We start from the raw sequence: 14,187 nt of genomic DNA on the forward strand, positions 1-14,187 counted from the left end.
GCTTGCCATCCTTCACAACTAACTGAAAATTATCTCGACAACAGCCATAACACAAAAAGCTTCTTACAAAGAAGATTAAATGAAGTTTGGCAAGGGCCTCCCACTAAGGGAAGTTATGTAAATGTGTCCCCTCTTCAGCTTCTACAAACGAAGGTGTTTCTAATTGATACCTTACTAGATAGAAGTTCCAGTACAGATTGCATGACCCTGCAGGACAGGAGTATGCAGATCAGATGATGGACCACTCCAGAACAAGCACAGGCAGAACTTATGTTGATTTGCAACCAGAAATGAATAATGCAGTTGCCTGCTGGAAAAAAAATATCATTATGCATTTTCTTTAAATCTAATTTTCTCTGGGTAATGTATGTGCCAAGCAAAAGTTTCCCCTAAACCATGTAGAATCTGACAAAGATGAGCAAACGAGAAACCTCACACTAGGGTACAACATTGACATTTGTTTGTCCCACAAAAGAAGACTGTACCTTCACATCTGTTAACTCAGGATTGATTCTTTCAGATGCCTTCTCCTCCTGCTTCACTTCTACAGCTTCTTTAACGACTCTGGACACCAAAACTTCATTTGCATCAGGAGACATGGAATGGCTTGGATCTATTACATGTCTCTGGGCAATTGCAGGAGCAGAGATAGGCCTCAGATTTCGCGCAGGAGTTACTACCACTGCAGCTGAATGAGGAAAAACCAAGCATGTGTTTAGGATAGAGAATCATCTCAGGAGCTCATTAGATTGTTACTTCACAAACCACAGCATCACTTCAAATCCTGTTAAAGCTAGGCCATGCCATTAAGCATAATCTATGAAAACTGAATTATTTTAACTTGTCCAAGCCTTGAAAAGCAGTTAACGTAAGCTTGCGCATTGGAAATAAAGCCACACACATTTAAGCTGCTTTTGAACACATTTGGAAAAATGCAGGTAAATTTTAAGATACAACAAAGTCCAAGGTCTATCGAGTAGCAGCTTCGACAAAAAACCAGAAAATTGGAATCAATCAAAAGCGCCTGAAGGTAAGCCGATAACTGTAGGGTTGTTAGAGAGACCTAATTAGAAACAAAGCTATCAATACAATTACAAAGCATACCCAATTACATTTATCAGGGTTATTGCAAAATAAAGTCTTCTATGACAAATGATGCGCTATTGTTCACACCTGGGCAACGTTTTCCTAAAGAATAGCACCACAGAGATCGTTGATCAAAAAAGAAATTAAAGAAGACTTTACCACTGGTTAAAGCAAGATTAACATGGTCTTCTCGCATTTATTTTGAGCACCATTGTTCTGTGTTAAATCAAACACTATCTTAAGATGCTGTGACCAATCAGACTCAAGCTGACTTTGTCTTGTGACAAGGAAAGTAAACATGTACTGAATGAAAAGAGTGCATTACCTCAATATAATACAAAATACCCATTATGGTAATTTTCAATGAATTCATAAATGCTCAGTTTGTACGTTTTTCAATGAACTGAAAAACTCTCCAATTAAAAGAAATACATTTAAAAGCATGAATGTGATTAAATATTGAAAATCAATGACCTTAAATCATACGGATTAGCACTGCCTCTTACTCTTCTAAAAGATAAACAATTAAAGTAAATTGGTATACATCTTAATTTAGAGTAAAAATTGCTTTGCTACGCAAAGGTTATCAAAGTGCACAACCATTTGAGTGAGGGATGAAACATCCAAAAATTTACAAATCTGCTTCCTTTCCTTCACTTTATCTGAGGAGTAAGGATTGTGTATAAATGTTTCAAAAAGGCCCAGGATGAATAACAGAAGTAGAGCTAACTCTTCCCCCTCGATCGTTTCATCTTAGTAAACAAACAGTAAGCATAAAAGTAAGACCCTCTCTTCCTACGAGAGATGAAAGTCAAAAGGAGTGCTGAGCTATGTGAGAGCCAGCCATGAAGCTTTGAATGAGAAGGATATGTCGGCCTACCATTCAGAATGAACCCAAATTAGATCCTTCTCCAAACTGCAATTATAGACTAAATAAGGCACAGCTCAGAAGACTTAGTATTTATATTTTCAGTATGCAATTGTGTCCTTAACCAGCGGTTTAGGAAACATCCAGTATGTGTAGGTAGGATCAAAATGTATTACCGCACCATTAAGGTCTTATTTTAGAAATGTGAGTTATATCCACCCTAAGCGTGAGAAAATATGGTTTGCCAGAAAAGAGTAGATAAACGATTTGCAGTCAACAAAAACAGACCAATTCAAGTATAAATAAGGTCTCCAGGCTTGGTCCGTCAAGGTCTCCAGGCTTGGTCCATCACATCTTTGAGGTGGCTTGTTATGATCATTTTGATAAGGCTGCCATCGGTATTCTTCCACTAGGTTTCTTCTATAGACAACATCACGCTTCTAGACTTAGGAGAACACGAGGAGCACGCGTAGATTCCTTTAGACCTGATCATTCCATCAAGCTTAGTAATCGTTATGATGCTATTTCCACAATCGAAGAAATAGATTGACTGGGGTCATCCGAACAGGGCGATTTAGCGAGTGGTGTCTGTGATGAATCCAAAGGGACTACACCGTCATTTGACTCCCATATCCATGCAGACTGTAAAGCTTTAACTTCTCCCTCAGCTCCTATAATGTTGTTGCCCGATAAACACCAAATAGTAAGAGCTCATATAACTGGGCGACCCGTCCCTGCCCCTCAGAAGATTTCTATGGTTATTTCTTCATGGAACATAGCGGGTTTGGAGTGTAAGACTGTTCCTGTCGATTGGTCGCTCTTTATTGAAGGTGTCGATGTTTGGCATTCCAGGAAACATGGTCAATTGAACCGATGTTTCATGCTGGTTAGTTAAGCTTCACAAAACCAGCGATTAGGAGCCAAAGGGGAAGATCAGTGGGTGGGCTAACCTGTTGGGTAAGGCAACTTGAGGGGATCATTGTAGAGGAGGTTTTCTTTGACAGTCCAGATATAAAGGCTATTAGAGTGAAATCAACGAAAGGTCTTGACTTATTACTGCTTAATGTCTATGCAAGGGGCCTACCGGGTGGTAGGTGTTCACAGGAAATTGCTGCCCTGGAATCCTTTTTAGCAGAAGGTACACACAATGCTAACATCATAATTGCAGGTGATTTTAATACCTGCTTTGAGCCCCTGGACACAGAAGATGGGAGCCTCAGCGATGAGGTGGATGAGCATTGGGGTGTGCCCCAATTGGTCCTTGAGCCTATTAAAAAATGGACCGAGGCTGCCCTCCAACTTAAAGGGCTGTGTCTGGAATAGGGCTTTAGGGCGGTTAATGGCAGGACAGTGTCTGACATGCAGGGTGTGGCGACTTTTGACAATGGGCGCTCTAAAAGCCGCATTGATTACATCTAAGTAAGTGTGGAGTTGTGGCCATTTATTCTAAATATGGAAGTCCAAAGTCGCCCCGAAAGTGATCATACTCCGCTGGTCCTCACTTGGAATGATAGGAGCTTCTGTACTAAACCTATTACGGAGGCTGCTATATGCCCCAATCAAGTAGTCCTGGCAAATGATTTGCGAAGGGTTCGGTGGGCTAAGGTAGCCCTTGATGAAAGTAAAGTGCAAGGATTAGGACCGTAGTTTTAGGGTCACTAAAGGCGTTAAACGATTGTGACAATCAAGAAGTTATTAATGTTAATCTTCCTAGGATCCACAACGATCTCTTTACTGGACTAAAGATTTTTTTTATCAAGTGCAAGCCAATTAGGAAGAGTCACGTTTACAAACACTTGGTATAATGCATCATGTAGGACAGCCCACAAGGTTTTAATAGAAGCCATCAAATTGAGGAATTATAGTTCCATTAAACAGTTTCGAATTGCTTACAAATCTACTCTCCGTAAGGCAAAGATTGATTGGGACGAGGGGCGATGGTAGGACCTGCAGGTAGTATGTAAAGGCAGGAATATGACCCAGTTTTGGGAGTTGATAAAATGGGGAAATGGGCAAAGGACTAATATCCCTAACAACAATGTGGAACCTCAACAGTGGGTTGCCTATTTTGAATCTCAATTTAGGAAGGGCACTCGTAGCGAGGCTCCGGCACCACATATTATCTTCGATACAACTTTGACATTTAATACCAAAGAGGTCGAGGTAGTCTTAAAGACCATTCCAAATGGTAAGGCTCTTGGGCCGGATTGTATCCCTGCTGACTTGTTTAAGCAAGATCCTGATCTTTGGATTCCTTACATTACGAATCTAATCAATGCGATAGCGGGGGTGCTATAATTCCAGCGTCTTGGTGCTGCGCGGAAATTATTCCAATTTACAAGAAGGGCGATTGTTCCGCGCCGGCCAATTATAGGCCTATAAGCCTTATTGATGCTTTACAGAAAATTGTAGCAAGAGTTATACTTTGTAGGATCCAGCCGTGGGTGCTGGAAGAGAACATACTCACCCCGCTGCCGGCAGGATTCTGGGCACACATGGGGACCCTTGATCAAGCCTTCAGAGTCGTAATGTTATATTGGAAAGAGGTTTTGTTAGGAAAAGTTATCATTTTTTCTGCTTTCGTGGATTTAAAATCCACGTTTGACCTGGTCCCAAGATCTAAATTGTGGGATGTATGCTAGGGCTAAGGATGCCTAAGGAACTGGTTTCTTTGGTGGTTAGGCTTCACTGTGAGAATTTTGCTCAAGTCCGATGGGGGAAACCAGGGGAGGTCACCGAGAAATTTGCAGTGGGGAAGGTAGATCGCCAAGGGTGTGTGCTGGCCCTCACTCTATTTTCGTTATTTATTAATGGGGTCGTGAGGTACTTTGAGAACTATCCTACGGATGCGCCCCTGCTTGCTGGCCATAGAGTACCCCTGCCTATGTTCGCAGATGACACCCTGATATTATCCAAAATGAGACAGGGGCTACAGTTGGCTCTGTCTCGTTTTGAGGAGTTCTGCTGCGAACATGACTTGGTTGTTAATGTAGAGAAGACGAAGTTCATGGTTTTCCCTGGGGCTAGGCCCGATACTTCGAGAGTCTTCATGAGCGGAAGGCTTTTGGAGCAAACTAACGTCTTCACCTACCTGGGGGTCACCTTTGGTGATAGACTGAGTTGGTCACCACAACTGAAGCTAATGGCGCTCAGACACTCGCAATTAGTGGGCGCACTAATTAAGGAACATAGGCAGTCACATACTAAGCCTATAACCCCTGTTGTCAAAGTGTACTCTATGAAAATAATCCCCGCAATTCTTTATGGGGGTGAGATTTGGGGAGCCACTAATTTGTACCATCAAGCACTTGCTCAGAGCAAATTCTTAAGATCAATTGTGGGCCTCCCGAAATCTACCCGCGTATCCCCCTCTTGCTTGACCTTGGTTGCCACGCCATAGAGGACATCGCAGGATACAGAATGTTGGCCTTCTGGAGAAGGCTCTGGATAACCCCAGAATTATCCTTATTTGCTAAGGGACTGATAGAAGTTAGGGGAATTGAAGGCTCTAATAAAATCTCATGGTTCACTAGTATTAAAGTTTTACTCACCAATATGGGAATGAGGGACTTGTGGGATAGTCCAGAGACTGCTGGATTTCCAACTAAAGCAATCTATAGAGCAGTTTACTGGAATTTTATTAAAGACAGGAGGTACTCAGCTCTGTCTAGCTCTACCCCGACTAGTGATTTCTGTGAGTTTAAAGATGAACCCAGTATGGAAAGCTATTGGGATCTAATAACGAAACCGAGAGATCGCAAGCTTTACCATTAGTTCTGAGTCGAGTGCCTCCCATTAAGGAAGTTCACATGTAAGTGGGCAATAGGTACAGGAGATAAATGCCCGTTCTGTCCCGAGCATATTGAAAATATTGGTCATCTCCTTTACGTTTGCCCTGCTTACCAGCATCCACAAAGTATGTGGCTTAAACCCCTTTGCAGATCCCTGGGACCCAGTTCAGCCCTATGTGCCAAAAGGCTACTGAAAATTGGGTGCAACAACATCACAGTAATAGGGGTCGCCAAATTTTTGAGCTGGTCCTGGGCCATACGGGTGAAAAACAGGGGGACCTTAATAGAAGTCAGTATCACGCCTGATAATGGCATGGTATGAATTGATAGCTTCTCCCTTTTAACTTATTACATGGAAAGTCTTTGTACGCGATATATTTAATACGGTCTTATTGAAAGTTTTTAAAATGTAACTATAGGTTTTTATATATTTTTATTACAAATATGTAACTTAACACAATGTTTTATGGTGTATTAGATAAAATGTGTATTTTATATATGTATTTTAAGATCAACAATCGCAATAAGGACTTTTTTAAAATTGAAATTGAATTGTATAAATATATTAGTCAAAGAAGAGAACATTTCACACACCTCTGAATAAAACAGTTTAAAGTTGCTGTGAGGCTGTGTAAAGGATATGCATAGGAAGAAGTAGAAACCAAATAGTAGCTTTCCAGGTCTTATTTGAAAGCTCGGGGTGAATCAACTGGAGCATAGAGGCGAGAGGAGTCCTTAGGAATTAACAGAACAAGCACTGTTAAAGCCAAAAGGTCTGAGAATGGCTGATAGCATTTTGGCTTTGTTAATGTCCTTGTTTTGGTCAAACTTTATTGTTAGGAGAGCTGCCCATGTACCCCCTAATATAATAATAAAAACTAACTAAAGGCAAAAAAAAACTGTTTCTCAAAAAACACACATTACCATAGTAGGTTGTGGCACTAAAAGGATCTACTTTGTGTCTGGATGTGCTCTTGTGAAAGAGCAGAATGTTGTCAATCACAGTGAAGCTAGTCAATGGCTTATGTGTGCACAGTCATTGTCTGATGCTTACAGGCTGCAGTGGTCAGAAGACAAACGTGATTGACACAACAAAAGACCAATGGATGAAGAGGCTGACTGAAACCCATGTAAGTATATTGTATGTATAGAAAATGCTGCTTACCCTGTAAGCATCTGTTCGTGCCATCTAGTGCTGTAGATTCACATGCTCTGCATACTCCTGCCATCTGTTATGGAGGTTGGATGTTTGTTAAGTGTGTTTCTTCAAAAGATTTCCTACCTGACTATACAAGGCACATGGGCACTCACTTTATCTTAGATTGTGTTTTGCTAGGCAGGTGAGAATGTGTATGTAGTGTGGAGAGAGCATAGCATGGTGGAACAGGTGTATTGTGCAGCATCAACTAAGTGGAAACAAAAGAGATCTGAAATCAACACAAACTTCCAGGGAGGTGGATGGAAGCATGTGAAAATACAACACTACACACTACAGAGAGATTCTCAAAAGGTAAGTGATTTTTCCTTTTGTAGCACATCTGGCTGTAGACAGGCGCTCTGCTTAGAATGTAAAGCAGTATCATCCAATAACCAGTTGCTTATGTGTGGATGATGCAGATGTCTGGAACAAAGTCCTCAAAACTGTCTGGCCAATGAAAGCCTGCTGGCGATCGAGGATGTCCATACAGTAGTGCTTGGAAAAGATATGTGGTGTTGACCAGGCGGCTCGTTTGCAGATGTCAGCTACCGGGATACCTAAGAAAGCCCATGTGCCCTTTTCAATGGGTGGAGTGCGTGCTAGGCAGAACCGAGGTCGAGACCCAGCCAGGAGACCTCAACCCCAAGGACTGTAAGAGTTAGAAGTGCAAGCAACACAAGGAAGCAGGGCACAACGACCCCTATATTGGAGACCAAATGCATGGGTGCAGAAGTACCGGGGCATTCGCCCACCAATCACCAGAAAGAAAGGAATGGAGCAACGACAACTACGAGGCAACATCCCCCAGGGAGGAAGCAGAAGAAAGCACTCGCAGAGAACGGTCGCCCTGAAGCAGGCGAGCGTGGAAGACTGAGAAGGGCCCTTGCAGAAAAGGGGGTGGGAGGGGGGCCGTGAAGGAATCTGCGGCTAGAATCGTCTCTACCAGATACATCGTTACTGAAGGTAAGTAACTCGTACATCTGATAGAGACTACCAGCCGCAGATTCCTTAACGTAGAATAGATACCCTAGCCATAACCCAAAGGGGGGGGGGGGGGGGGGGCGTAAGGGTTCTGTGAGATGACCTCTCCAGCTCAGACGAACCCAAGACTCTGCACAGGAGACCTGCTATGGGGACAAGGAAAAATAGCCCCGTCCACCGCAGCAGGGAAGAGGCACTAGCCCTTACCTGAGGAGAGCCTCAACATCGTCGAGGAACACCTGCCCCACAGGGGATGTGTTAAAACGACAAAAAAGGCAACCCAGCCTTCACCAACAGGAGAAAGCAATCGGAAGGGTGTGGGGGGGATGCAGAACACCCCAAGCTCAGTCAACGTACCAGGGACCTCCACCGAAAGCCCCAAGGTGCAGGCAGCGCAGAGGAAAAAGAGCCACCTACAGACTCCAAGGAGAAGAGGCCCAAAAACGGCAAGCCCTCCACCGGGAAACATGCCCAGGAAGAGAGCCGCTGAGCCCACCACAGCTTGAAGCCAAAGACAAGACTGAATGACGCCTCTGCAGGAAAGCATGCAAAAGAATAAGAACGGAAGCCCACAATAGCCCCACAGGACAAAGCAGGAGCTCCAGGGCTCGCGCCAAGGTCGCCGGCCACAGAGCAGAAGAGCAGTCGGGGGCAGCCAGCTGCTAACAACGCCACAAAATAAAGGCCCGGACAAGTCTGGCTTAGAACAAGGGGAGGGCTAGTAAACCGTCCCGAACGTCCCCTAAGAGGGACCGCCCCAGACAGAACCGATCCACTAAGTAGTGAGAGCAGCTAGAAGATGAGAGGAGTAACATGTAGGAAGGACCAGGCCGTCAACACAGGAAACTATGCCCTCAGAAGCCCCAGACAGAGGCCCAGACCAAACAGTAGGCAAGGGCATACCAGGAAGGGCGATGAAACCACCAGGGGGAATCTACACCTTCCCCACATAGGACAGATCTATATGATAGCTACACATACCCCACATAGGGTAGGACACGTCCCAAGAAAGCATGGTAACCACTCTTAGGGAAAAAACAATCCTGCATCAGAGGACAAAATCATAGACCTGCAGCAGAAACCACAGAAGGCTTAGTAGTCAGCCAGAAAACGCATTCGTACCAAAAAGGGGCTGAACCAGCAGCCAACTGAAGAGCGGGGCCAACCAAGGACCCCCGAGGTCACAGTATCCCTCACAGAAAGTTTAACACCTGTCCAAAAACCAAGTATCAGGAGCAAGTGGGATAACTTCTCCCACCAAGCCCTGGGGGATCAGCAGACCAACCTACTGAGGAGGAGGAGGGAGCCCCGCAAGAAGACGCTGAATGGCGGAGTCTGCCTGAGTATTAAACAACAGGACCCCATCAAAAGGGAGGTCGACCAGACGCTCTCTAATACTTTCAGGGAAAACAGCATCGCAAAGCCAAGCATGGCGAAGAGAGCCACAGAAGTGGCCATAGCACGGCCAACAGCATTATCAACATCCAAAGCCGCACGAAGAATAAACGCGGCCAACTCTCTGCCGTCCAACACATGGCCCCGCAGATCAGCACGGGCCCCCTCGTGAGAGACATGAGAAAGAAGGGACTCCACAGAAACCCACTGGCCAGAAGTAGCCCTGGTCAACACAGACAAGGTGTTAAGAGCCCTCAAGGCAGCACTGGAAGAAGCAAAAGCATTATGCCCCCATGAACCTAACCACCGGCCTTCCCGAGACGGAGGAAACAGCACTACAGGCAAACACGGAAAGGCATTGCGCAGTAGAGCGCCTTGAGTAGAAGGGTGGAAAGAAAGACAGACCGGGTCGTGCGGAGCAGGACGATGGTGGTGCAGTAGAGCCTGAGGCACCGGTTCGCCAGTGGCAGGGCACCCCCAAGCCTCCATAAGAGAATTATGAAGTGACGCTTCAAAGGGAAGGATCAACTCCCGTCCACCAAAGCCTTGGTGGAGAATCTCTAAGAGGTTGTCTGTAGGAAACGGGGTGACAGGTTCACCCATCCTCAGAATACCAGCAGCCGTGGAAATTGCCCAAACAAAGGCAACACTGGCCTCAGTAGGGGGCCGTGGAGATGAAAGTAATTCCTCCGTGGGTGACGGTTGCAGACTGAGCTGCACATCCCCAGGTCCAGGGGGAAGCGGCCAGCCCCGGCATGTAGGAGGGTCCACAGAGGAATGGGGAACCTATGGGGCCTCAGGGAAGGGTGGAGATGGAGCCAGCCGCAAACCACGGAAAGAAGGGTTCAAGGATTTAGGCCGCGGGGGCGGCGAAGAGCCTTCCCTGGAAGATGCAAGTGAAAAGGCAACTACACGGCGCCTTGTCTCCGGGGAGGAACACACCAACAGGTGACGGACCTAAGGAGAAGAAGGGGCCTCAGGAGACGAATCCAGAACCCAACGCGGCTCCGTGTAGTCCGCCATCAGCGCCGAAATGGGCCTCCGTGGCGCCGGGCCAACTCCTGCCAGCACGTGCTCTCCAAGGGAATGGGGCGAGGTTGACGCCGAACCGGCGATGGCACGTCGCCGAAAGGGTACAAAAGGGGGTGGTACTGAAACAGCACCAGCTCGACCTCAGACAGGGCCGCAACCTGCGCCGAGGACCGAGAGGGATTCGGGAAGGCGCCCTAGGACCCGACCTCCACACGCAACTCCACCAGAGCCGGGGAGGAAGGCCCCCGGCGCCGGCTTTACCTCTGGTGAGGCAATCGCCTGCTTAGGGCATCGAAGGGGACTCGGGGCCAAGCCCAGAGTCCCGGCGATTGTCTGCGACACGACAGGGAGCCCCGTAGACATTTGCGGCGAGGCAGTGACGCTAGGCGCAGACGAGGAAAGCCCAGAAGGACTACACCCAGACTACTACGACCTGAAACCGAAATCTTTGGTGCCGGGGCTGGAGCCGCCGGCGGCGCCGCGGAAGTCCCAGCATAAGGCAAGGGATCCACAGACGCCACAGGGACAGACGCCACAGGAGTTGCCAAAGAAGCCTGCAGTGCAGGCTGCCATTTGGGCCGGGAAACGGCAGGTAGGGAGGCGACAAGCAGGGGCACCTGTCCCTGGGGAGGGTGGGGGGGGGGGGGGGGGTGTTGGCATCACCCGCAGCGGAAGGAGGACATGGCTTCTGAGACATACTGAAAGACCTACCAGCTGGTGAGCCATGCCCATAGGGCCGTGGCGGAAGGCGATTCCGCAGACGAAGCCGGCGGCTCTTTGCCTCCGAGGTAGAGGACAGACGCTGGGATGACACCGACCTGGATAAGCACACCTACAACAACTTCATACGGCGCTCCCGCCGCGATTTGGGCTTAAGGTGTTGGCAGGCGTCGCAGCTCTCTGAGTCGTGGTGCTCACCCAGGCACCACATGCAAATCGGATGAGGGTCAGTCGCCAACATGGGAATTGCACAGGAGGTACACGTCTTGAAACCCTAAGGCATTCGCACACCGTTCCACTAAACGCCAAAGAGTAAAAGAATCTAAGACAGTAATCCGGATCCGAGTTGCACGCAGAAAGAGAAAAAACTGACGTAGGCACGCCGGGGTGGGACTTATGTATCCTCGCTGACGTCACCAGCGCGCACGACGTCAGGGCGGAGGGGGCGAGTCACGTGGTGCCGTCCCCCCGGCACGCAGAGATGCTCAGTCTGGGGGTAATTCTACGTTAAGGAATCTGTGGCTAGTAATCTCTATCAGATAACTACGCTATCTTTGTGAACCTTAATTGAAGGTTCTTGTAGCATGGGTTTGCAGCTCACTAGTGCGTCAGAGTGAATATATAGCCACAAGGAAAGTGTAGGCAGAGATCCGAGACCAATTCATCCATAGTGCTTTTCCCAGGAACGGAGTATTTGGAAACGAAGGTTAGGCGCTCTGTGTTTTCAGGGGTGCGAACAGGAGACCATTCTCATTTTAGGTAGCATCTGATGGTTTCAGTGGAGGTTGCTTTGCCAAGATCTTCCCTGTGACAAGGCGGATGAAGACGCTTCTGTTTAGCTTCGAGGTACTCCTGGAGTTGCTGCAGAGCTGAGGATTCCTTGGATCCTGTTGTCGGCGAAACCTTCAGTGTCGACTGGATTTTTGATGCCAGGTTCTGTGGTGCCTTCAGAGCCGGCTTTAGGAGTGGGCGAGGATGCTCTGTGTCTTTGACTCGGTTAAGACTTGATGCCGCTGAAGCCTTGTCTCAGTGCCAGCCGAGCGTTAAGACGGAGGAGGTCCTGGAGGCAGGTTTCTTCTTTGTCTGTGCTTTCGCTTCAAGTACGACTCCCGCAGAAGTGGTGCTCCAACCCGGCTTGGTTGCACTTGTGTCGGAGCAGGGTGGCACACTTACTCAAATGCACTTATAGTAACACACAAACAGGCACGCATATCCCTCTCTCTAATCTCAGTGACAAAATGAATTCAGTCTAAACTGGACTCATGAAGTCAATAGCTAGCTGCCAATTAGTTTTTTTTCTCATATGAAAATTGACCAATGGTACTCTGTACACGGAGTGTCTTCCAACATGGTAGTCAAAAATTCCTCTGGACTTAAGAACTGGAGAGGAGCCGGACAAAGTCAAAGTAGTATCAATAAAGAAGCCCTTTGAGGTTAGAGTATTGTTGAGGCTCTCTCCTGTGTAATCAGATCAAAAAAGCATACTTTTGGGGGTGAAGAACGTAACCCTATGGAGCTTCTCTACTATTAGGATCTTGCATAAAGACTCTTAACATCGAGAACCCTTGATGCTGAGTAAACCATCAGTAATGGAGAAAATGGCAATGAGAGGGCTATCAATGATGAGGTACCATGGACATTGAGGGCATTTAATCACAAGGCACACTGAGTGCTTACCCTGTAATGGAGGTCAGAGCCATAAAGACTGCACCGAAGGACCGGAAGGACGTCCACAAGGGTGACATGTAGAAGGGTAGAAGAAATGAGATTGGGGCAGTTCCTTGGTACATTTACTAGGGTAGTCAATTTCCAGTCCACAAAAGTCCAACTGAAAATGTAACCCTCTGGGGGGGCGTGGCTGGCGGCCGAACATGGCGGCAGCATAGAGGACTAGCTCCGGCGGGGAAGCGACCTCTCCATCTATCCGCACGATAATCCGTGAATATTTGTTACCTCCAACGGCAGCACCGAACGCCCGGGACCGGGCGGGACTGGCGGCAGGTCTCCAGACGAAAATCGAACATTGAATGACGGAGTTATCGTCGAAAGTTGAATCGACCGGAGCCTAGGCCCACCTCCGGACCCTCAAGTGCTAGCTGAGACCGACCGGAAGTGCAGCCTGCCTGGCTGCCACAGACAGGAAGTGGTCGGTGCAGGAGACCCACGCCCAGTAACGGTCCTGCCCTGCGTCATTCGACTCGCTATCTCCAGCGACGACTCATTGGAAGGGTGGCCGCAAACTACCGAAACTAACATCCGAACTTTGCCCGGCAGACCGTACAGGAGTCTCACTTTTAGCGACGGAGGTCCTTTCCATCCGGCACTGAGAGCAGCGTGGTGACTACCCGTTTACCTGATACCCCACCGGACCGACGAACTGTATTCCCTCCGTGACCGAACGATGACCGGGAAAGGTGTGAAAGGCGGCACAACCCAGACTCGTATTGACCGCTTCACCAACGACAGGACCGCTTCCCCTCCGGCGGAGGGAAGAACTCCCCCCGTGAAACCAGGCGAGTCTGGGGGACCGAAGAAGGCGACGCTGGACGATGTCATGAAGGCTCTCACACAGGTCCAAGCAACGGTGGGCTGTATCTCGACAGAAATCACCCTTATCCGCGCTGACTTTCACAAAATGGCGGAAAAGGTAGGCTCTCTGGAGCTCGTCACGAAGTCGCTGGTGGAGGATGTCTCGGAACTGCAGACGGCCATGGAAGCGGTCATGGCGGAAAACAAGCTCCTTAAGGACAAGCTCGACGACCAGGAGGGCCGCTCCAGGCGGAACAATGTACGCATTCTTGGCGTTCCGGAGTCTGAAGGTGTGAGGGCTACGGATCTCTACGTGGAGGAACTCATTAAGACTCATCTTCAACCTAAAGGCCTGTCGGCCTTCTTTTCTGTGGAGCGAGCCCATAGAGTCCCGGGAGGTCAACCGAAACCAGGGGCCACGCCGCGGCCGATCCTAGCGAGACTGTTTAACTACCGTGACCGGGACATCATCCTGCAGGCGGCACGTGTCTCGCCGCCGGTGAAAATCCTTAACTCAACGGTGGCTTTCTTCCCGGACTACACGGCGGAAGTGGCCAGGCGGCGGAAAACATTCTTGGACATTAAGA

General features: G+C 48.0%; 1 protein-coding gene across 12 annotated transcripts in view; it reads right to left on the reverse strand.

The window, feature by feature from the left end:
• The window catches only part of LOC147732987 (protein 4.1-like), a 586,946-nt gene that overhangs the window by 282,961 nt on the left and 289,798 nt on the right, over positions 1-14,187 (reverse strand). For all 12 annotated transcript variants that reach the window (XM_086957538.1, XM_086957536.1, XM_086957532.1 and 9 more), the window contains one exon: positions 486-688. In XM_086957538.1, coding sequence (XP_086813664.1) covers positions 486-688 — 203 coding nt within the window. The remainder of the gene's footprint in view (positions 1-485; positions 689-14,187) is intronic.

Source organism: Lissotriton vulgaris, chromosome 2_1 (genome assembly GCF_964263255.1).
Source record: "Lissotriton vulgaris chromosome 2_1, aLisVul1.2, whole genome shotgun sequence".
Taxonomy (NCBI): Eukaryota; Metazoa; Chordata; class Amphibia; order Caudata; family Salamandridae; genus Lissotriton; species Lissotriton vulgaris.